The sequence below is a fragment of the Mustela lutreola genome, chromosome 4 (genome assembly GCF_030435805.1).
Source record: "Mustela lutreola isolate mMusLut2 chromosome 4, mMusLut2.pri, whole genome shotgun sequence".
NCBI lineage: Eukaryota > Metazoa > Chordata > Mammalia > Carnivora > Mustelidae > Mustela > Mustela lutreola.
Genome location: NC_081293.1, coordinates 160,985,217 through 161,009,956, shown reverse-complemented (window position 1 = coordinate 161,009,956; position 24,740 = coordinate 160,985,217). Strand labels below are relative to the sequence as shown.

General features: G+C 45.4%; 1 protein-coding gene across 1 annotated transcript in view; it reads right to left on the bottom strand.

The window, feature by feature from the left end:
- EEPD1 (endonuclease/exonuclease/phosphatase family domain containing 1) overlaps nucleotides 1-24,740 on the bottom strand; it is a 108,987-nt gene that overhangs the window by 38,855 nt on the left and 45,392 nt on the right. Inside the window, exon 3 of the mRNA XM_059171553.1 lies at nucleotides 35-86. Coding sequence (XP_059027536.1) covers nucleotides 35-86 — 52 coding nt within the window. The remainder of the gene's footprint in view (nucleotides 1-34; nucleotides 87-24,740) is intronic.

The following is a 24,740-nucleotide window of genomic DNA, read 5'->3' as shown; positions in this document are numbered from 1 at the left end:
TGTGATGGTGGGGTGGTAAGAACAAAAGATTTACCTTTTCCAGAGCCTCTCTGTCAAGTAGTTCCTGCACAGCTAGAAGCTTGATGCTGTAAGAAAAAAAAAAAAAAAAAAAGAAACTGGGCTTGAAAACCAATTGAAAACAAATCATTCAAATTGAAAACAAATCATTTCACATCACCAAGCATCAGCCAAATCATGAGAACAATTTTTGACCTGTCAGCCTGCATTTCTGCTGAGTCCCATCTAAAGGAACCTTTGCTTTGAATTGAAATGACCGCTTCAGAATGATCAAAAATGTTTCTAAATTGTACAGTTGATGGCATCATAGGATCCAGAAATTTCACGTCCGGGCCTACACCCAGAGGGGTTGAAGATAGGACCTGCAGCAGACATTTGCACATCCATGCTCACAGAAGCCAAAAGGGGGACACAACTAAAATGCCCATTAATGGACAATGCTGGGGATAAACAAGATGTGGCAGAGACCTATGATGGAATTATATTCAGCCTGAAAAAGAAGGAAATTCTGGCCCGTGATACAACATAGAGGAAGCACGAAGACATCATGCTAAGTAAAACAAGCCAGACACAAAAGGACAAATGCTGTCTCATTCCACTTTTATCAGATAGCTAGCACGGTTGCATCCAAAGAGACAGGAAGCAGAAGGGCGGCTGCCTGGGGCGGGGGGAGGGAAGATGGGGGACCTGTTGTTTAGCGGCTTCAGTTTGGGATGACCAAAAAGTTCTGAAGATGGATGGTGGTGTGAATGTACTCACATAGTCTCATGCTCATAAATGGTTAAAATAGCAGATTTTATGTTACGTACATTACACCTAAAAATATTCCAAAAATAGGGCGCCTGGGTGGCTCAGTTGGTTAAGTGTCTGCCTTTGGTTTAGGTCATGATCCCAGGGTCCTGGGATCAAGTCCCACATAGGGGTCACTGCTGAGCAGGGAGCCTGCTTCTCCCTCTGCCTGCTACTCCCCCTGCTTGTGCTCTCTCTGTCTCAAACAAATAAATAAAATCTTAAAAAAAAAAAATTCTAAAAAATAATGACAGCTGCTTTATGCAATGGATCTGAACACATTCAGAGGAATATAAAGAAGTAAACAGGTGCCCATGTTCAGTATTAATCTTTTCTTCATGTCCTTTTGATGCCAATAAGCCAACAGCTAAAACCTCTGCTTACGAAGACGGCCTGCTCAGCTGCTGACCGCACAGTAATCAAGCCCTACTGTGTGCAGGTGGGCAAGGGTGTGCAATGACCAGGACACGCTCTCTGCTCAGGAGCTCACAGCCTCTCGGAGGCCACAATCAGACCACAGTCAGAACACAAGGCAGGGTGCCACAGGGATGGGCCAAGATGCAAAGAGAAGCCCGGTCCTGGCAGAGAACAAGGAAGGCTTCCTGGAGGAGGGTCTGGGCTAGCCTTGACTGGGGAGAAAGGCCACCCACAGAGGGGCAGCAGAGGCAAAGGCACCGGGGGGATTGGAGAGGTGTGGAGCGTATGAACCCTCCAGTTTCCAGTTTAGGGACCAGAGCCCGGGACGGTAGCCAGCAACTGAGACGTAAATTCGTTAGTGGATGCAGGCTTTACAAGGAGGCATCCTCCCCATCACGACACGCTGCCTTTGACTTGTGGCCAGAAGGCCAGACTCAGCGCACATGGGAGGAAGCACGAGTGCTCGCTGAGATCGTTTAGGGAGCAGGTCAGCCGTGGGTGGCGCGTGACGCTCCCTCTCTGCGGAGCCAGTCTGTTTGTGGTCACTGGCCACTGCGTTCTCTACCTCCGACCAACCTGCCTGGATTCTCTGGAGCAGAAATGTCCATACTCCCCAGCTGACGAGCCTCCCTCCAAAGGGGTTATTCCTCATGATAAGGTTCACCTTAATTTACAGAATTCTTCGTATTCTCTCCATGCACCTAAGGCAAGCCCAGGCAGCCAAGTGCAATGGCTTACATAACAGCAACTCGGGGAAGGACGATAATGGTTTTAAAATTTACAGGACACTACCAGCACGACTAACAATTCGGCAACTCTCAGAGTGAAAAGACAGGACTCGGGGCATTCCCTCTGCTCCAGCCACACTGACTCTCCATGTCTTGGACACTGGTTTTGTTGTTCGTCCGGCTTGGGTCCTGCCCAACATCTTCACAACCCTGACTCTGACACTGTGTCATTCCAGGCCAAATGTGAACTCCATGTCCTCCAAGCAGCCTTCTCTGGACACTGAGGTCAAGCAGCAGCTCTGATCGTCACATTTCATTTTCTCCGGCCCACTTCCTAGTCCATTAAAGCATTGATTTGTTGGGGTGCTTTAATAGATCTGCTGTGGTCTGTCCCTTCCCAAACAGCAAGGAAGCTCCTGACAGCTGAGAGCTCAAGGGTCTTCTCGCCATTCTGTTTGCAGGCTCTGTGACTGAGGCATGGAAAGGATTCAAGGAACACTTACTAACCGACTAGCAGGGCCCAGTCAATATTATAGCTGATGCAGCCCAGCCTGGCTCACTGGCCGGACCTTAGTTTCTCTCTCTGTAGAAGAATGCCTCCAACGAGATGACCGTGTGTGTTTTCCCTCAGTGACACGCACTGCAGGCATGTACGCACAGGCCTGCTATGAAGGGGACGTATCCAGTGGCCGGTCAGCGCTCCTGGCTACTCCTCGGCACATTCTGGTTCCCCATGAATCTAAATTCCAGGCCACCGATTTGGATGGCAACTTACATGCTCAGTTAGGGGTTTCCAGCTGGAGCTCAAGTTTCAGAAGCTTAAACTGCTTCTGAAATAACCACTGGAACATAATTCTACCAGGGGAAATTTTTCAGCAGTCTCTCATTTCTGCCCCAGTCCACGGTCTTGAAGTCCGATTCAGGATTGGATATCAGACATCGACCGATGAGAGGAAAGGTTTGAACACTGTTGAGGTAGTCAACTCTCCTTCTCTCCCTGCTTGCAAAGATAGTACACACAAGCCATTATAGAACGTGAGCTGAAAACCGACAGTTTCAGGCTCTAAGGAAAAATGATATAAAGACAACATCAGTTGACTCTCATTTAAGTCAAGGCCTGAAGGATGCTGCTTCCTGCTCTGACTTTCCTCCTGAATGGGGATGTGGCAAATACGTGGCATGTCTAGTGCCACTCTCCAACCCTCTCCACCTCTTCCCATGAACTTTGCTCCCATGTACCTTCGATGCAGCTTCAGAATCCTCAACACTCCAGTTAAATCAAGTTAAACTGATTTAACACCTGCTCTACAACCAAGGCCAAAGAGTATTAACCTATGCAGGGGGTCAGAGAAAAAGAGGGGCATTCCCACACTACTCGAAAGCATCAGCGTGAGGTGAGATTGCTTTAGGGGCGGGGCAGAAAAGACGAGAAGAGGAAAAGACACTCAGATCTTTCAAAATGGAAACAGCACATGGTACTGAGACATTACTGCCCCAGCTGCTTATAATGTTGGATTTCTTCAGGGAGCTGTGGGTTTTTTCCCCTCCTTAGAGCTGTAGTCTTTAAGAGTATATGAGATGTTTGGGGCACCTGGGTGGCTCAGTGGGTTAAGCCGCTGCCTTCGGCTCAGGTCATGATCTCAGGGTCCTGGGATCGAGTCCCGCATCGGGCTCTCTGCTCAGCAGGGAGCCTGCTTCCCTATCTCTCTCTCTCTCTGGCTGCCTCTCCGACTACTTGTGATTTCTCTCTGTCAAATTAATAAATAAAAGCTTAAAAAAAAAAAAAAGAGTATATGAGATGTTTCCTGTTACATAACTATCCTAATGTTAGTTCTTCCCTTATTGGAAACGCTCCAAGTTTGGGGTATTTCTTTCAGTATGTGTGGTATCAGATTCCTCTAAACTGATACTGATACCGAGAGTCCCTGGGACATAATGTCACTCGTATGAAGCCGTTCTCTGCATCCTCCAGTTCAGACCTCTCATTTCCCCCCCCCATCTCTGTGCCAGCTTTGCTCGTCTTTCCCTCACTCCCTCCCTTGTCCCCTCCCTCCTGCCCATCCTCCTTCTGTCCTTTGGCTAAGTCCATGAATGTGTATGGAATGCCTCCTACATTTCAGAAACTGCCAGGCATCAGGGTGACCGAGATGAACCCACACTATCCCTGCCCTCCCAGAGGCTAGGATCCTGCTTGGGCACGTGCCGAGGGAAGTGTGCCCCTCTCTCCCGGGTTCTGTAGGCTGGTGGCTGGACTAAAGAGGGCATATCTTTATGGTGGCCTGGGGCTTGGTCACCACCCTCTGAAAACAGCAGAGCTCCCATCAGCAGTCTCAGTGGCAAGCAATTTCTTTTTCAGCACCCAGCTGAGAACGGAGGCAAATGGTAACACAAGAGCAGCCGAGAGCAGCGCTTTCCGTAGAAAAACGACAACTTTAAGGACAAGTTCTGAAGTCGAAGTGCCAACACTTGGGTAGACCGGGGATGCCTGCTATTAATGTTTGCTTAACTAATCCCCAAGGAGATGAGCTAGCTGAGGGCTGAGGCCTTATTCTGCGGCACAGAGCCTGGTCCAGCGAGGTCTATCGAGGAGAGGTAGCAATGGGGAAAGGACCAGACACGGCAAGCAGGGAAGCAAAGCAACAAAGTTGAAGATACAGAAGCTGGAGGGCTCCCCCCACCCCACCACCGCCCCACTGCTGTCTGGGGTGGCTTGGAGCTGCAGGCTGAACCTTAATGGCCCCTGAAAAGGCAGCTAAGAGCCAGATAAGAGAAAAGGCAGATGGTTCTATAGGTGCCGCAAAATCATTTAAAGGCCAGACCTTGTGACTATGCAGAAACTCATGCGCGGTACCAGAGTCAAGGATTCCCTCCAGCTCCCTCTCTCTGAGGACTCTGGCACCGAGCTTCCCCTGCATTTATGAGGTGACACAGTATAGTGCGTGAGATATAGCAGCATTTGGAAATGCGTTATGGATGTACATGTAACATGGAGGAGTGATCCACTCACCGCACAGATAAAATATTTAAGGTTATGCATTACGCACTAGGCACTGTTGGGCACCGGAGATGCAGTGATGGGCAAACACAGCCTCTGCCTTCAAACTTCTCAGTCTGATGGAGGAACCAGTTACATACATCAGCCACAGATGCACCCTCAAGGGGCAAACACAGGGTGCCATGGGGCTCTTTGGAAGGGCAGTGCAAAGCTGGCAAGCTCCCTGGGAGGTGACTGTTCTAGGCTGATGCCCATGGGCTTGCGAGGCAGAGAGATCAAGTGGGAGGAAAAGTATGAGCAAAGGAACCAGGAGGTAGAGTGAACATATCCCTCCACCCTGCCCAGAGACTGAATGCCCACAGGGACCACAGCGATGTCTGGAGGATGGGATAGGTGACGAAGAATTATTCTGCAGAAACAACTGAGGCCAGGCCTGCTTAGAGGGTTGGTTAAACCATATTAAGGAGTTTGAACTGTATCTTGAGGCAAGGAGTAGCTAATGATGAGTTAGGGCGGTGGTGCCATTGAAAGTCCAAGGGGCAGAAGATGCCCGATAAAGGTATAAAGTGGCTCTGGTGTGAAGGGCTTGGGGGTGGAGTGGGAGTGGGGGACAAGAATGGAGTAAGTGAGACCCGAGCTCTGCACCCAGCATGCCAGCCCAAACTGTCTCCCGGACTGGAAACCAGGCAAGTACGGGGCCATGGTTACCACCTGTATCCTCAGCAGAACAGATGCGAATCTCTAGAGAGGGGACACTCTGGGCAGACTCCCAGGAAGGGACAGGGGGCCCGAGAGCAGAATTTGGAGAGAAAATGGAATCACAGCCAGCAGCCACAGGCAATGATGATTCTCTATCCATATGTCCGCATGCAGGACATGGGGGCCACTTAAGACTTCACGAAAGTCGAATTCAGAAACTAGGTCAACCCAGTCGTTGGATTGCTTCTCCTTTCCCTCTGAAGGAAGGCTCCCCATTAACTTCTGAATAAAGGAAGGAAGAGTTCTCTTTTGATCATCAAATTTTAGACGATGCCACGGAGGTTAAATGCAGACTGGTTTTCCCTAAGTCTAGATTTTCTTCCACCATTGACTCAGGGCTGGGAGAACACAGTGGACATCGGCCTCCGGATATTAGTGAGCGTGCACACCTCAGAGAGAAGGCAGGCCCCCAGGGAAGGCGCCCTCTTCAGCATCTTGTCCCATTGCTGCCAAACACACACTCACCATCTCATCCTTCCTTCCCAAAGCCAAGGGCTGAACCACACCACCACCATCAGAACAATCAGCATGGAATTTAGCTTGGCTGGCTATTCTTGGCAGGTTAGAGAAAACTAGTGGCGAAACAGTGGGCAGGAAACTTCTCTGACGACAATCTCATGGTTTTTGTTCTAGTCAGGTTTTCGACTGCTTGAATCAATTATAGAAATTTCCATTTCTTAGAAATTTCTTGGAAAATTGCCCAATCCACTCAGATTTTCAAAGTTTGAGCACAGAATGGTACTAGTGGTCACTTTAACTTAAAAAACAACCTCTGCTTCTGTGCTGATGTCCCCTTCCTCGTTCTTTAATGTGTATAGATACTTTTTCTCATCTAAAAAAGTAGATCTGTAAGAGATCAGTCTCTTTTATTGGTCTTCTGAAAAAAATTAGGTCCTGAACTTATCAAGTCGACCATTTTATTTTCTAATTAAGCAGGTCAACATTTACCTTCACTAATTCCTTTCTCCAAGTTTCATTGTTTTCTTCAGTTTCTCTATTTACCTTCTTGAGTCAGGTATTCATGATTCAGATCTCTTTATTATCTATAAGGCCATGAATAAAAATTCATTCTCTATGTAAATATTCATCCTTGTTTCCAATCTCATTGTGTAGCCTTCTTGTCTACCACCAAGTCTGAAGCTGCTATTTTGGTCTCTTATTGGAGTCGATAGTTCTTTGGATTATATTTTTCTATCTCTGAGTAATTGGGTTTTAAATTGTATAGTTTTGTATTTTCTATAATTCTAATGTACTGAAGTTAAAGGAAGTACCCTGTACGTTTCCTGCTTTTAAAAATCTATTCATAGTCTTTTTTGGTCTATTTTATGATGCTTTTCTCTATTTCCCAGGGTTTGAGTAGTTCTAGAACTTTTTTTCAATCTCCCAGTGTGTACCTTTAAGTTTTCATATTACTGTAGGGGGATTAGGGAAGGGCTCTGCAGTTACTCTGCCTGGGTTCAAGCTGTATCACCTACTCATTGCAGCATCTTAAGAACTTTAAGAACCTCCAGGTAGGAGGCAGGGAAGGAATCTGGCATTCACCCCTATGACCTTGAACATAGATGACACAGGGGAAGTATTTATCATGTTGCTTAGTTCAGGGTAAACCACTTTCAATGGTGGATACTGGTATGAATATTATTGAGGGTTTTTTTTTTTTTAAGCTATTAACACTTCTCTAAAAATCAGAATAAAGAAAGCAACAACTTTTTGTGCTACCAACCTATTTCCAGATAAGCAGCACAACAAACCTCTCTATCTCCCATTTGCTTTTTGGTCTCCATTAACACCCGTTAACAGATCCAGAGTATAGTCCCACTGCTACTGCTGCGTCCTGTGGCTGCTCTTAAGAACAATTTCTGACACTCTTATTTGCTTCTTTACCAAACTTAAAATAAAAAATTGCTAGTTCTATTGATTCTAGAGCTTGTGCTACCTCTTCTTCTTCTTCTTTTTTTTTTTCTTTTAATAGAGTGAAAGGAGGGAGGGACAGAAGGAGAGAAAGAATCTCCAGCAGACTCCCCAGTGAGCACAGAGCCCAACATGGGGCTCAATCTCATGACCTCAACTGAAACCAAGAGTCAGACACTTAACTGACTGAGCCACCCAGGCACCCCTGTGTTACTTCATCTTGAGCAATATTTTGTCTTATCTCTTAAACTTCTACAATGTATCTTTAAAATAAGCTTTAAAGAGTTTATTTATTTATTTGACAGACAGAAATCACAAGTAGGCAGAGAGGCAGGCAGAGAGAGAGAGAGAGAGAGAGGAGGAAGCAGGCTCCCTGCAGAGGAGAGAGCCTGATGTGCCGGGCTCAATCCCAGGACCTTGGGATCATGACCTGAGCTGAAGGCAGAGGCTTTAACCCACTGAAGGCAGAGGCTTTAACCCATGCGCCCCAAAGTAAGCTTTAAAGTAAGGAGTATGTTCCTATGTTTTCCCAAGCCCTTGCATGCCCGAGAATGTCTTTCTGATTGGCTTCATACACGAAAGACAACTCAGCCGAGTGTGATGTGAAATTGTTGGGTTACAACATAACCCCCAAAACTTCAGAGTTGGTTTGCCAACTTACTTGATAATCAGAAGAACTTTTAATGTGTCAGATTTCCAGATCCCACCTAGGGAGGAGTGATACAGGGCCTGGGAACATATCTGAATTAAAGACAACACAACACAAAACTCCCAGGTGTTCTAGTCCTCCAATATCTTCCATAGATACAGACTCTCTGTTGCAGAGAACAAGCCTAAAGCCAACCTGATTTTTGTTATTCTTTTCTCTGCTTGGATTCCCATGAATTTCTCCCCATTTTGTCCTTGTTATTCTGTTTTCCGGGCTATACCCAGATCCAGGCCTCTTTTTTTCCAACAGCTGTTCAGAACATGGTGAGCAAGTACCTTATACCCAGACCCAATCTCTCTGTCACTCAGGGAGGTAGCTAAATCTGGATCACTGGTCCCAGTAATCACCAACACCAATCTGAATAGGGGCTGTCAGTTCTGTCTTCCACATTGATAACCTTGTCTCTTATTTTTCTCTTTCTTTCTTATATTTTCCGGAACTATTTCTCAAGGTTGGTTTTTTTCTTCCCCTCCATTCACATCACTGATTTCTCATAGCATTTGTGTTAGTTTTCTGGGGCTGCTCTCACAAATTATCACAAAGTTGATGACTTAGCCCAACACATATATATTCTCTCACTGTTCTGGAGACCAGAAATCTCCAATCAGGATTACTGAGCAGAAATCAGGGTACCGGCTCTACCACACTCCCTCTGGAGGCTCTAGGGCGGAATGAGTTCTTTGTCTCTTCTAGCTACCAGTGGCTGCCAGTATCTGGCGATGGGTCTCCGTCTCTTGGATCATAGCGCCTTCTCTTCCAGCAAACCTGCCCCTGCTTGTCTCATAAGGACACCTGGGATTGCACTTAGGACAATTCAGGATAGTCTCCCCACCTTTCCAGATCCTTAGCTTAATCATATCTGTGGCATCTTTTTTGCTTTATAAGGTCATAATATTTACAAGTTCTGGGGATTAGGCTATGGATATCTTTTCAGGGCCATTTTTCAGCCTACCACACATTAATACTCCTTACACTCCTACTAATTTGGGTTTTAGTTCTGTTGTGAAATTTTGTTTCCTCAAGACCTTCCCTAATTCACTGCATCTCTTTTTAAAATTTTATTTCTGTTGCCTTTTCCCACTAGCCCATTCTTTCCTTATGTTTTTCTGTCCCTGTTCCAGAGCGGCCATGTCTTGCCGTAGTATGTGGAGGATGCCACACATTTCCCCCAGATTCTCTTTTGTAACCTGCTGTAGATGACTTTCTGGGTCTCCAGAAGCTTCCGCCTTTACTTTGTTCTGCAGGAATTTTCCATAAAGTCTTTTTTTTGTCTTATTCATCCTTAAGTAAGGAAAGGTTTGTCCTGACCAATGGTTGATTTTCAACAGACATTATGAGCAGACTGACCATGGCTGTTTTCTGCTCACCTGCATAAAGGATGGATCTCCTTTCCAGACCTGCTATGGGAGGGGACTGGCTGAGGGCACAGCTCCTGGCCAACTCCTGCTCAGAGGTTCACCTCCTCCTCAGAGACTCTCAGTCGGTTCAAGATAGAAAGCATCCTGTCTCCCAACACGTGCAGCTGCCAGGACACCCCGCTTGTAGCACTTTGCTTCTGGGGAGTAGATTTACTAGAGTGCACTGAAATCATGCCAGTTTCCCCCTATCTCCCATCTGGTTATAGTCTGATGTTTCTTTTTTCTCTACTTGGCAATGGAGAAAAATCCCAAAGAGACGGCCCTGTGAGGAAGGGCCCACATCTGAGGCTAGTAGCGGAGGATAGAAAGGAAAGACTAACCAGCTGGAATTTGCTTTAAGTGTGTGAGTCAGGAACAAATGATGAAAAACGTGTAAATTGCTTTGTCACTGTTTTTCAGGAAAGGCAGAAGGGGGTGGTGGTGAGGTGGGGTCTTCTCCCGGTGGCTCTTTGTGTCACGAGCAATACCCCGGGTAGGCTCCCCCAGCCTGGTGCTGTCCGCCTCCTCGCTGTCACCAGCTGACACCTCCACGTTTCTGCCATTGGTCACTCCTCTCAGTTCTTGCTGGCCTGAGAGGTTTTGTTATTTTTCTGCGTCATCATGGGTATCTGAGCCAAACCTTCCAGAGATGGGGTCTCTGAAGGGCAGGATAATGTCCGGTCTCTTGTTTTTAGCAATGGCCTGCTCATTATGTGGAAAGACTGGCTCCCTCAAACTTCAGGGCTTTTCGTCCTCCTTGTGGGGAAAAGTATCCGAAAGAGAAACCATTTCCCCGCATTTGATCTGGCCCTTCAGAGCTCCCAGGGCTTCAGGTCTCAAGGCTGCTGAACACCTGGCAGGGTGTCCACAGGGTAGAATCAGGGTGGGACCTTCTGGAAATCTCTTCAAGCACAAACCAGGGGCCTGGCCTGCAGTGAGGAAGCCTGACTTTCACTGAAAACAGCAGAAGATGATCAGATCCAAGAATGGACAAGCTAACAGTGGGAGTGAGGTTGGTTCACAAATGGAGACCAGGAATCACTCTTCCACACCTGCACTTTTTTCCTCAGCAGCAAACTGCCTACTTCATGCCACTTCCCTAAAACGCGGAAACATTTAACCTAATCATCTAAGGTCTGAGGAAAGCCCACTAGAAAGTTAACAGCCTGCTTTAACTGCAGGAGATAAAGCTCTAGTCCACTGGGCAATTTTACCCATGGGGAGTTTGGAAGAAAAGACACAGGAACAGACGGAAATGTAGACAGAACCAATGAAGAGGAGAAAGAGGATCCTATTAACAGAGCGACTTCCAGATGTCAGGTACTGCACTAAGCCTTTATGACATTATTTTACTTACACCTCGAAGTTTCTCCTCGTGGACATTGTTCTAACAAACTGCAGATTCCAAAGCGAAAGAGCATTTGGGGACTGAATGGATGATTTGCATGCTACAATATCAATTTTTCTTCCTCCTGGCTGTGGGATAGCTTACTCTCTGCTGAAGAGGAAAGGATTTCAACTCCTACTTTTTAGCTTCAGAGAAATCAAGTGTCTTGTGAAAAATCCACACAACGGCAGGGAATGGCACCCAGGCCTGGATGATTTGAAAGCCCTTGCCACTTTTTACTCAATGAACAAATATTCCTTGAGCACCCACTGTGTGGCAGGCATATGGCACCAGAGACAGAGCAATGGACAAAACAAAATCTTGACTCTCGTGAAGCTTTCATTCTGCCAAGGGATGGGGAGCAGCGGTCTGCTGGCCTCTGTTTAACCACCGGCCTTAGGGAAGCAGGGACGGGAGAGCTGTAGCATTTCCCGATTTCCCTGGTGGATATACTCCCATTATGGCCCATTTCAAGCCACCAGTTTGACGTGACTAAACACAGAGACGGCAAGAGACACGCCACTTCACACCAGCTCCAGCATACCACCGTGAGCAGGGATCTACGACAAACCAATTTTCTATTAATTACAAATTGAATATATAATAAATTATACAACTAGGTAATGTGCCCAGGGGTGATGAATTTGTAAAACCTAAGCAGGGTAAAGGAGTAGTAAGGGTGCTATGAGATGACATTTGGGTCAGAGACTGGATTTTCCCATCTGTAGAGTCAGGCTAATGATTCTATTTAAAGGTGTCATCATAAGGATTGGGTGAAATGGCACTTACTATAGAATAATCCCTTCAAGTACATAGTAGGTACTCAATTAATGATGGCTATTAATATTTATCTGAACTGATATAGAGATGGCCTGGTACACAATTCTCATCTTCCTTAGAACTGATAAGAATATAAAGTTTTCATTCCTGAAAATCAAGCTAGTATTTTAGCCACTTAAACGAGTTCTAAATGACTGACCAACAACCTAGAAATGTTGCTATACACATGGAGTCGCTAAGTTCTTAATGCCAGGCCTTCTAACACTGATGTTAGAACTTGCAGTGTCCCCATATTTATTATTATTATTATTATTGATTAATTCAATTAAATTTTTTAATAATTAGCTCTTTAATTCCAAATCAATCTACACCACCCTCCCTCAAAGAGGTACAAAGAAGGCTGTAACTCTTCTGGATGAGTAGACCCCATAGTTTTGCTCTCCTTCCTCCTCTGAACTGAAAACAAAAGGATATGCAGATAAATAAGTAAAGCCTCCACCACAGCATTGGTTCTTAAACTCATTCAGAGCTGTGCCATTCATACAGAATGCAAGTCTCAGGACAAAACGGTAAAGACGAGAACCCCCTCAAAGATAAAGCTGCATAAAATGTTGAAAATAAATTAAGTATTAAGTTATTTTACACTGAAGGGTGAAACTCTCCCATTGAACAGAGAAAAATGCTCAACTACTTTTACTATTTCTTTAAGAATTGAGCTATAGGGCGGCTGGGTGGCTCAGTGGGTTAAGCCACTGCTTTCGGCTCAGGTCATGATGTCAGGGTCCTGGGATCGAGTCCCGCATCAGGCTCTCTGCTCAGCGGGGAGCCTGCTTCCCTTCCTCTCTCTCTGCCTGCCTCTCTGCCTACTTGTGATCTCTCTCTGTCAAATAAATAAATAAAATCTTTAAAAAAAAAAAAAAAGAATTGAGCTATAGCTAGAGGTTCATTATGAGGACAGAGAATTAAAGGAGAATGAAAAATCTTCTTCTCAGCCTGCCATCTGCAACGCAAAGGGCCAGATGTCCCGCAAGCGTCCCCATTTTGTCTGTCCATCACAGAGAGTCCGGCCTCCTTAGCTCTGCTTCAGAGAGGACAACAGTGGGGCTATGCCACATGGCAAGAGCAAAGCCATCATTCAAACCCAGGGCTCAGGGCCCTGACTGGCACCTCTTGGTTTCACTTCAAATTCCCCACCTGCTGTCGCATCCAACTAGTTAATGACAGAGCCTCAGAACTTGCATGAGGTTCTTGTTGGTCATTCTTACTCCAAGCGGTTATGATGAAATGCAGGCCCCGATGTCCCTAAACCAAGGGGGCTCTTACACTGGTACTGTTCCTTCTCTAATCTAAGTAAACTGGGGACTTCTTGGAACTCATACCTTTTTCCGTAATTTTTTTCAACATACTTTCACCCAAGAAGGGCTACCTGCCCAACACAAATCAGAAAATGCTGCAGATATCATCTGAGGATAATTTTTCCTTGAGGAAGAAATATTTTTTACCACACTCCTCTCCAGGTGGCTTTTCCTAAATCCTCTTTGGTTGCTCCTTGACTTTCGTTGGGGGAGGTAAAAGAAATAACCAGATCAAATAAGTTTTTGTATGTACTGTGGGGATGGTATCCCCATCCTGCATGACCTTACCTGGAAAGGGGTATAGCTTGACCTTTCTCCCATTACATTTCTACTTTCCCATGGTCTTCCCTAGCAGTTCCTTCACAACTACATGAGATGTACTTTGACATACTGTCTCTTCCTGTCTTCCCTTTCCATTCACAAAGCTTCCCTCCAACATTTTAATTTTTTGCATTATATGTATTTCCTTACGTGCATCAAATCCTGTGAGATGGAAGTAAGCAACACACACACACACACACACACACACGCTTTTGCTTTTTGAAATGAATACTGAGTACTATGTGGCTGGCCAGCTATCATAGCAATAATTATGAGTTTTGGGCTTTTTTTGTTTGTTTGGTCCCCACCCTTTTTGTATTTTGGGATTCATGGGGGACTCCTTGTTACCTAGTTTTTCTGTAAATGTCCGCAAGTTTAGGTTTTGCCAACTAGTTGCTCTTTTTGCTCCCGATATTTTCATTATGAAAATTTTCAAACCTTTGGGAAAATTCAGAGAACTCTACAGTAAACACATACCTACCACCCCCTTTCTATAATCATTAGCATTTCACACTATTTGCTTTATCACACATCTGTCCTAACCACCCATCTACCCATCTTTTTTTTCTTTTCTTCTTTTTTTGAAATGCATTTCAAAGTAAGCCGGAGCCCAGTGATTTGTCTCGTATTTCACACAAAGACTGGCTTCAAAGTAATTCCTCTCATTCTCAGCTGAACCACTCCCTGCAGACTCCTAGACTCCAGTGTGGGAGCCCACCTTGGAGCTCTACTGAAGGTCCACCAGCATGAATGTTTGTCCTCCAGGCCTTTCTCAAGGCCGTCCTGGAAGATTTCATTAACCTTAACCTTAAAGCCTCCCTTAACCTGGACTAAATGGCCATTCTTCCCCTCCAGCTCAACTCCTCCACCTTTTAATGTTTCCATCAAGCCACCATGAAATGAATATTTCTAAAGCTCCACTTTATGTTTGATCACATATTTTCAGCCAAGAAATGAGTGTTATTTTCACATAGTACTCAGTATGATTTCTCCAGGCGCCCTTCAAAACCAAATAAGACCGGCTTGTCTTGTGACCCTTTCAGTCCTCTGCCCATGTCTCAGTGACCCCAGTGCCATGGCTGCCCAAGGAGGCTTATTGCTGCTGATTTCAGCTATACACTGACACCTTCTTAAGAACTTAGTTACTGGGAAAGAGTAAGAGTGATGAACTGAATGTGTAAGAGAAAAAAAACTTCCACTTTCAAGAACATACTAGAAATTACAAAGTTCTCTAACACAATGCAGGGTCTGTGATTCCAACTTAATGTTCCAGCCAAAATTTTTCATCTGGCTTCAAGGTTGACCTTTCACCTCTTAGCTAGGCTTCTCTTCCTTTTAGGCCAGACAAAATCCACCCCTGGGTTTTGTCAGAAGCAATGGCCTCATTAATCAGCTTAAAGAGTAAACATTCATTCCTCCTTATATTGCAAATGAGCCAGTAATATTCTCTGGGCAGGGAACTGTTTAAAGTAGCAATTATGAGGGCATATTTCACAGCAATCTTTCATTTTTTTTTCTTTTAAAGAAGTCATTCGCAAAACACATATTTATATGAGAAAATTTAGAAAATACAAAAAGAGGCAGGGAAAAAAAACATTGTCCATAATTCTGCCATGCAGGAATTATCATTAATAACTTCATCTCTACCCTTTTAGACTTGAAAAAGATGAATATATGCATTTTGGAAAATTGAAATTATATTGTACATGCTGTTCCTATTATTTTTAAGTTATCATTATGTTATAAATTATTGTCATTATTAGTTGGCATGATTCCATGTCATTAAGTATTATTTGATATAATTTTAATGGAGCTAAAGAGCTATAAATACAGATATAAGCTATATTTAGTAATCTTTGTTGGACATCTAATCTGCGACAGGGAGCAGAATAGGTTGCCCCACCATGTGCCACTTTGGCGTGTGGATTGTTTTAGCTAAAGGCAATCAAGACTCAGCAGATTCAAGAAAAACTTTTACCTCTCCCTTAACCACCATAAACAATTTAGATATGGAGCTTGGCCCAGAAAGAGAGCTATTACCAGGGATAACTTTCTATGTGAACGACCCATCTATATGGCAGAGCAAACAGCTCATTATCGAACATCTGCTCACATCTTGCATCTACTGCTTTATGAATCACCCTCCTCCCCTTTGAAGCCCCAGGCCCCTTCCCCTTTCCTTAACTCAAGATGGCATATAAGCCTCAACTGCCTGACTTGCCTTTGGGTCTTGTATTTTTATGAGATTCTCAGAGGTATGAAATTAAAAATTTATTTTTCTCCTATTAATCTATCTTATGTCAATTTAATTGTCACATCAGCCAAAGAACCTAGAAGGGTAAAACAAACATTTTTCCACCCCAGCAGGTGTTTCCAATGTTTCAGTGTTCTAACGATCACTTTGGTGAATAATTCTGAACATACTACTTTCTGTATAACTTTGTTTCTAACAATAAATTTCCAGGAGGTCAAGGACTATGAGTATTTTTAAGATTTTAAATAATTTTTGCAAAACTGCTCTGCAGACTTGGACTTCTGCTACCCATTGTATGACCCACTTCCCTGGCCTGTGTAATTTATGTAAAAACTCCCTAATCCAATAGGTGGAAAAGGCGTAATGAAGCTGTTTAAATTTACATGTATTTGTCCACCAGAGAAACTGAATGTTTTAATTATTCTTTCATCAGAGCCAGTGAGTGATGGCAAGGGAGTGGAGCAGCCCCAGGGAATATTCGGCAGCACCTAGAAGTCACACTGGAAAGCCTGGAGTGGGGATGTAGATGGGGGTGTGGGGGGTGGCAAAGCTCAGCAGCCCTGTGCAGGGTAATCAATGAACAATTGGGCCTCTGTACCTCAGTGGAAGCTCTCAAACCATTTGTCTCCCCCCTCTCCTTTCCTAATTCGATATATTTCTCTGGAGATACCAGAACAGTATGTACAAGGCTTTTTAATTCCCCAACTTCTTGATAAACAACTACTATCAATATTTTGCCAAAAAAATTTTGTCTAGCGCCCCACCAGCCAGAAGAAGTATGACTGAAGCCTACTTACTTCAGAGAGAGTAAAAAAAAAAAAAGAGTATTTTGAAAGATCTTGTTGGCTCAAAGTCATCTGGGTAAACTAGAACCGGAACTGAGGACTCCCACCTTCCCTACAGTGTGGGCAGCAAAAGAAGTAGCGATGCAACTGTGCACAATGCAAAAGAATTTAGTCAGACTGACACAAGTCTGCAGTCTACAGGGAGGCCCAGTGGTTTTCCAGAAGGGAAGAGGGAGCCCCCAAGCGAAAGCACAGGCACTGGCCCACAGGCCTTCCCACCTGGGAATAACCCCAACGTCAGGGGCCGGTGCCAGCCACGGGTCCTCAGGATCTAACTACAATACTGCACTCAACAGTGCAGAACAGACTGGAACACAAACCCCGGGCAGCAAGGCTTCCAAAACAGCACATCCCCAGGCTTTCGGAGGGAGAGTGAGCATGTCACTGCAGGGACAAATGGCCACTTAACGCTTTGCCAGAAGCCTTGGTTACCTGTAGAACTCCAGCCCCTGGTTTTTAGAGTCAGTTCCACATGTGTGGGGATCTGGCCAGTCTCTGGATGTCTGTCTCAGATATCTGTCCCTCCAAATTATGAAGGGAGAAGACTCCCTCAATCTCTCTAGCAATTACCATTTGCAGCTGGATGTCCATACTGTGAGCTGCAGCTAAGAAGTCCCTTAAAAGTCACAGCAGCAGCCATCACTGCCAAGCTTTTATCTCCAGGGAACCCAAGATGCGAGAGGGGCTTGGTGTCTGTCCCCGCGGGGTGCCGAGTCACCGTGAGGACAGCGGCTGGGGGGCTGGGACCTGTTTTTGTCAAACAGCATCTCACGGGGTCTTCAAAGCAATCGTCCCAGACACGGCTGCTATGAATTCCAGCTGCTAAGCGTGAAACCTTATCCTCCAGCCTCTAACTCAGGCCTCTCCAGTTCTTCACTGTCTTTAATTTAAAATACTGAAATCAGGGAGACCCAGAAGCCCGCCTCCCATCTCTCCTCCCCCCACCAGCTGGCTCAGAACCTCCTGTTGCAGAATCAGGCCCAGAAAGCTGCCTGGGATCCCCGCAGAAACTGCTGGCCCCATATGAAATACGGAAGGGGCCTCTGCAAGACGGGGGCCTCGAGTTCCAAAGTGGGTTTTAGGTTAACAACTTCCTCTTCCAGGAAGCAGGCAGAAAGAAAGCAGACATCCCTGCTCTTGGAGGATGCTGCTTGAGCGTCAGTGGAGCGAGCTGGTTTCCAAGAGGTGCTGGCTTGCATTCTGTAGTTCAGCAGTGGTCCTCGAGCTGTAGTGTTAAAACAGACCACCGGCCCCCTCCCTAGAGCTTTCTATTTAAGCAGGTCTGAGAGGAAGCCTGAGAATTTGCATTTCTGTCAGGTTCCCAGGAGAGGCAAGGGTTGCCAGACTGGGAACCATACTTGAAGAATCGCTGAATTAGAATATGCTCTCACTCAGAATGCCACTTCCATGATGATTTCAACACAGACAACTTTACAAGGCACAACTTTTCAAGGCACCAGCCTTGGTAAGGAGGGCTCTCTGGGGAGACTCTTGGTGGCTTGGCTGCCAGATAAGACTACAACTATTGTTTCTCAAACAGGGCACCTATTTCCTGTGGACACTCAGTTTGGAAAAATCAGATGTCACAGAGTACTCAACTCCGCTGGCCTCGAACCACGACGTTTGAATTACTCCATGCCTGCTCTTTCCTATGCCTCTCCCATCCCCTTTGCTATCCTGGCCACTCAGAAGAGCTTCTGCTCCCCTTACCCAAGACCAACGCACCCACCTGTGCTCTTGAAAGACTGATCGTATTCTCCTCCCCTGGACCTGCTCCCACTCTTCTTAGAACCCATCTCTCTCCATCTCTCACCACTGCCCGGCACTGGCCCCTGATCCTTCCTTGAAACCCTTCTCTGGATATGTTCCTGGACCCCTAACAGCTTCTCTGAATCCTTCTCACCCTTTTATTCTTTGGTTTGCTTGCCTCATGCTTCTGTTCATTCATTCTCCCTGAAAACCCATGCCAGACCACAGTGATGAACAACAGTGGACAGACAGGGCTCACCCTGCTCTTGTGCAGCTGACGACCCACTCCCGCTGGCGAACACACTACATGACTGGTCATCTCAATAGAAATGTGTCAAGTGCTCCAAAAGAGAAACACAAGGTCCTCGGAGGGCATATGAGGGGATGCGAGGTATGGGGTGGCTAATCTAATCTGGGGCTGGAGCAAGGGCCTTCTCAAGGAAGCCACACTAAGCCAGGGTCTGGAAAAGGAACTGGCCTGACCCTTGTCTTTTTAGTGCCTTGAATGTTGGGTCCAATCATATTTTCAAAGACCCAACCCAATTTTCTCTGTCACAATGACCAGCAGTGATTCAAAAAAAAATATTTCTCTCTCCAGTACCTACTTCCCTGCTGAACTCCACCTCTGTATTTCCCATATCTGCTAGACTCTAACTACAAGGCCTCAGAGGGACCTCAAACTCAACACATTAAATGAGAGCTCTCCCAGCAAAGCTGGTCTATACCCACTTCCCCCACCTTAGACACCATCCAACCAAGGCCCGAGCGCCATTATTCTTGAACCCCCCACTCCCTGCCATATCCCATCACTGAAAAGCCACCGATACAGGTTAATTCTATCTACCCAACCATCTTCTGAATCTAACCTTTATCATCTATTAAGTTCTCTGAAGCCATAGCCATACTCTCCTAATTCAATGTATATCTTTTGCTTGTGATAAAATATATACTCATTACAGAAAATTTTGAAAATACATAGAAATTAGAAAATAGCCATTGATAACATTGTCCTATTTGCATAGGCGTGTGTGTTTTTGTGTGTCTTGTATTTAGAAAATGCAATCATAATACCAACGTATCTGACAAGCCGGTGGCCCTCACTCCTCACTACTTAGGAGTCAGGGCTTAGTCACATGACTTGCTTTAGCCAATGGGACTTTAGTGAGCATGATGCAAAAAAAGGCCCTTAGTTAAAATCTCCTGCATGAAATAATCTTAAAAAACTATTTGGGGGGAACCTTAGTGGCTCAGTCGGTTACTTGTCCCACTCTTCATTTTGGCTCAGGCCGTGATTTCATGGGTTGTGGGATCGAGCCCCGAGTCAGGCTCCATGCTCAGCAGGAAGTCTGCTTGAAGATTCTCTCCCTCTGCCCCTCCCCCCACTTGCTTGCACATGCACACACACACATACACACTGTCTCCCTAAGATAAATAATTAAGTCTTTTTAAAAAGTTATTATTATTATTATTATTATTTTTAAAGATTTTATTTATTTGACAGAGAGAGAGAGAGAGAGACAGTGAGAGAGGGAACACAGCAGGGGAAGTGGGAGTGGGAGAAGCAGGCTTCTCGCTGAGCAGACAGCCCAATGTGGGGCTCCATTCCAAGACCCTCAGATAACAATCCAAGCCGAAGTCAGACGCCCAACGACAAAGCCACCCAGGTGCCCCTAAAAAATTATTTTTAAAGGCTATGTGATATTTCCTGTGTGAATGTACCATAACCAAACTGCTATTTCCTTTATTGCTGGACATGCAGATTTTCCCTCACATAGCTCATATTTCTAATAATATCTTTGCATGTACTTCTGATTATTTCCTTGGGTTAGATTTTAGAGTTGGCATTAGTAGGGTAAAAGACATGTATAGAGTTAAGCCTCTTTAAAATGTTATGCCAAAAAAGCTTTCTCCAGTTAAACTACCACCAGCACTTCAGCAAAGTGCCCTCTGCAATCTAACCTTTCCTGGGTTACCTGACAGGAGAAAAATTACATCTCATTTTACTTTGCAATTTTTTGATAGCAGTTAAGTGAAACATCTTCCCCTATATTATTGTTGCTTATATTTCTTCTACACATTATCTATATCTTCCCTTTAGCTAATTTTTCTATTGAGATATTAGTGAGTTTTTTTCCCATAGACCTAAATAAGTAATACTTTGCATATTAAAGGTTTCAGACATGTTTTCCTGTCACGTTTCAATATTTCTACATCGATGATAAATTTTGTTTCTAAGCCACGTGATACAGGCCTTAAGTTATACACTTAATTCTTAAAAGTAGTCTAATCCACAACTCTTTATTCTGAATTTTCCCCCAGTGCTTTGTGTTTAGAAAGCCAACTCTTCACTAGGGTCCCACATACTTCCTTGGATTTTTCATGGTAATTTGATATGTCTAATTGGAATTCATTTTGATACATGTTGTGAGGAAAGGATATAATTATTTTGCATCGGTCATTGAATAATTATTCATCCCCTCTCCCCACTGATTGGTGATACTCCATCATCATATATTAAAAGCTCATAAATACTAGGGTTAGCTTCTGAGATATTATTCTGTTCCTTTTATCTCTGTCTCCACACATACACTAGCATTACTTTAATTACAGTGCATTTGTATTATGTTTTACCATCATGCTTTCCTGTATTCACTCAACAAATATTTACCAAGCTGGTATTTTGTGCCCTGCATGGTTCTAGGCTGAAGACACAGCAGGGAACCAGGCAAAGTGCTTCTTTATTTGCTTCCCTTTCTAGTGGGGGAAATGGATGTTGAGCAAGTCATGACAACAACGTTATTTCTTGCCTTAGCTATTACAACTAACCACCTCCTCAAACCAGGGTCCCTCCTTTCCTTCCACACTCCTGCCTACTTCTCTACCTCAGTTTATCTCTCTGCTTTATAAACACTCATGTTTACAGGATGTCCAAAAAGTCGTGCTCCCCAGAGTGCTCCCCCACCCCCAAGCTAGCTTCTCCTCTCCTCGTCTCTGCACTCAGTGAACTCAGTCACCTCAAGGCGGACCTGCCCACGCAAGATTCCCTTTTGTGAAAGACCCACATGGATAATCTGAGGCCAGGTATTATGGGTTGAATTGACCCCCCCCCAATCTATATGTGGAAGTCTTAACCCCCAGTACCTTAAAATGTGACTGTAATTAGAGATAGAGTGCTGAATGAGGGGGATAAGTCAAAATGAGGCCATAGAGTAGCCCTAATCCAATATGGTGGGTGTCCTTAGGAGAGGAAGATGGATACAGATAGCTACAGAGAGGACACCATGTGGAGATACAGGGAGATGACAGTCATCTATAAGCCAAGAAGAGAGACCTCAGAAGAAACCAACCCTGGTGACAACTTGATCTCAGACTTTTAGCCCCTGGAACTGTGAGAAAAGAAATTTCTGTTGTTTAAGCCACCCAGTCTGTGGTACTCTGCTGTGAGAGCCCTTTCCATATCTGCAAAATGGACCTAAAAGCTCCTATTAATCATGATAAAATACACATGTATCTGGCCAAGATTCAGAACATTCGGATCCTCAACTGGTCCCTTTCTGGCGCCACGGTCACTCACAAGTGCCAAAAGGGACAGCACCAGGCCAAGGAGGACATTAGGCCAGACATGACCCGCAAACCACATGCAGACTCCTGCTAACCCACCCTGAACACATGTATGCCAAAATAATTCTTCTGGCCTGCAGCACTTAGTGGTGACTCTTAACAGCCTCCCATTAAAACCCAATAACAGAAAAGGATCAGAAATTTACTGAGGCGGGGGTGCCTGGGTGCCTCAGTGTCGGGTAAGCAACTGCCTTCTGCTTAGGTCATGATCCCTGGATAGGGCTCCCTGCTTAGCAGGGGGCCTGCTTCTCGCCACCACCCCACCTCCCACTTGTGCTCTCTCTCCATATCTCTCTCTCAAATAAATATAAATCTTTAAAAAAGGAAAAGAAAAGAAATTTACCAGCACCTGGGTGACTCAGTCAGTTAAGCGACTAACTCTTGATTTCAGCTTAAGTCATGACCTGCCAGTCCTGGTATCAAGCCCTGCTTCAGGCGCCATGCTCATTGGGGAGTCTGCTTCCAGAATCTCGCTCTCTTTGCCCCTCCCTCTGCTTGCTCTCCCTAGTAAATAAATAAATATTTATTATTATTATTATTTTTTATTTGGCAGAGAGAGAGAGATCTCAAGTAAGCAGAGAGGCAGGCAGAGAAGGAGAAGCAGGCTCCCTGCCAAGCAGAGAGCCCAATGCGGGGCTCGATCCCAGGACCCTGAGATCATGACCTGAGCCGAAGGCAGAGGCTCAACCCACTGAACCACCCAGTCGCCTCAAATAAATAAATCTTAAAAAAAAAAAAAAAAAAAAAGGCAAAAGAAATTTACTCTAGGTTGCTTGACAACCACCAACAGCAGGAAAGAAGAACCCTTCTGTGGGCACCCAGAACAGCCATCACTAATCAATAACAACACACATATGCTAAGATCAGGTTTGGTCTTAAAATCCTTCTCTCAGGCCTCAAGCAACTCCTACTAAGGTACCAGAGTTGACAATGAGACAGGGACATCCCTGCTAGCCTGGACCTACAGAGCATCTGACATTTTTGCAGAATAAGATGCTAAACAAATTGTGTTTCTACAAAACAGCCAGTACAATAAATGAGTAAATAGCCCTGAGTTCAATCAGACCTGGGATCAAAGCCGAATCTGAGAAAGTTAGAGCAAATACTTAGGGGGTGCTGAGCATATGCCTAGCACCATTCCTAAGTTTTAATACAAATTATTTAATGGAATCCACACGTCAGTGTACTGCACTATTAATACCCACCCCCTAACCTACAGATGAGGACATGGAGGCACAGAGTGGTTTGCCCAACTCACCCAAAGCCACACATCTGAGACCTGAGCCCAGACTAGCCCCAGGACTGTGCTCTTTACCTTTTGGGTGGGGTTCCCAAGCTTTAGAGTGCCTCCGGATTACCTGGAGGACTTGCAAAAACACAGATAAACTGGGCCCCTCCCCAGAGTCCTCATTTCTGAAGGTCATGGGCATCCTCTAAGGATCTGCATTTCTAACAAGTTCCCAGGTGAGGCTGATGCCCCTGGTCCAAGGACCACACCTGGAGAACTACTGCCCTGTGGAAGGAAAACTTCCGCTAACAATGATAAACTCACAGAACAGTTGCATGGAACTCATGAGAATACGTAGGCAGAGCACTTAACACAGGTCCTAGTACAGCCTCAGGGGACCAGAAATATTATTTTTCTTACTTCTGATTCAGGTGGGTTTCAAGCATCAGCCAAGAGAGGGGCAGGGCAGGTCTCTGCTTTCCTGTGTCTGAAATTCTACCACACCTTCCCCGAAGAGGCTGGGACAGCTGCCCCTGACTGCTCATTTCCAGGGAAAGAGCACAGCACCAATGTCCGGCCTCTGAATATGAAACCGTGTCGTTCTGATGCCTCAGCACGGATAAAATCTCAGCCAAGCCCCACATGCATGAGCACCAAAGCCAACGGGCCTGAATTTTATCCACAGCCAAGCTCTGAGAGGTACCCACCTTTGACTTTGTGTTTCTAAACATTAATCTGAATTCTGCAAACTCTGCTGGTTCTTTTTAAAGGACTGCTATAAAGGGGATGCGGGAGGGGGGAGCACAGGCCCCAGGTTACATTTAGCATCATGTTTGCCCAGCCTGAGAACTTGTTGGCCTGGTAGGTCACTTCTGCTCCTGGCCAGGGGGGATCCCGTCCTGCCCCACTGCAGCCAGCCACACAGGAAACCCCCATCTCTGCAATCCCAGCCCAGGGCCACCTCTGAACTGGAGTAACCTGGTCCCTCTGGCCCGGGCCCAGGCAGACAGCTCATTCGGGTCACTAGGATTCACACTTTAAAAGGAGGAACACGCTGATGAGATAAAAATAAAAACTGCTGAGCCCAGCAGAGGCTTGCCGTTCCTGGAGGGCAGCAGGGCCTCGGCCGGCATGTGGGTGCCGTCTCTGTCCTATCCTCATGGGGGCCAAGGGACTTCTGTGGACAAAAGGCAAGAGCCCACATCCCTGTCTGGGTTTAAACCCGTGAACTAAGATTCCAGATGGGCAGTCAGATCACCTGGGGTTGGAATCATCCAGAAATAGTGATTTTTCTCCCAAGACTCCCCAGTAACTCCAACAGAACCACAGCAAATGGTACTTAAAGTGCACGTCCTTACTGAACTTGAACATAATGACAATATAGAATTACACACAGGCCATTCTTATTTCAGATCTCAAAACAAGTCCTGGTGGCTACAGGCAGGAAAGGCCCTGGACAGGGCCTCTCCCATCACCA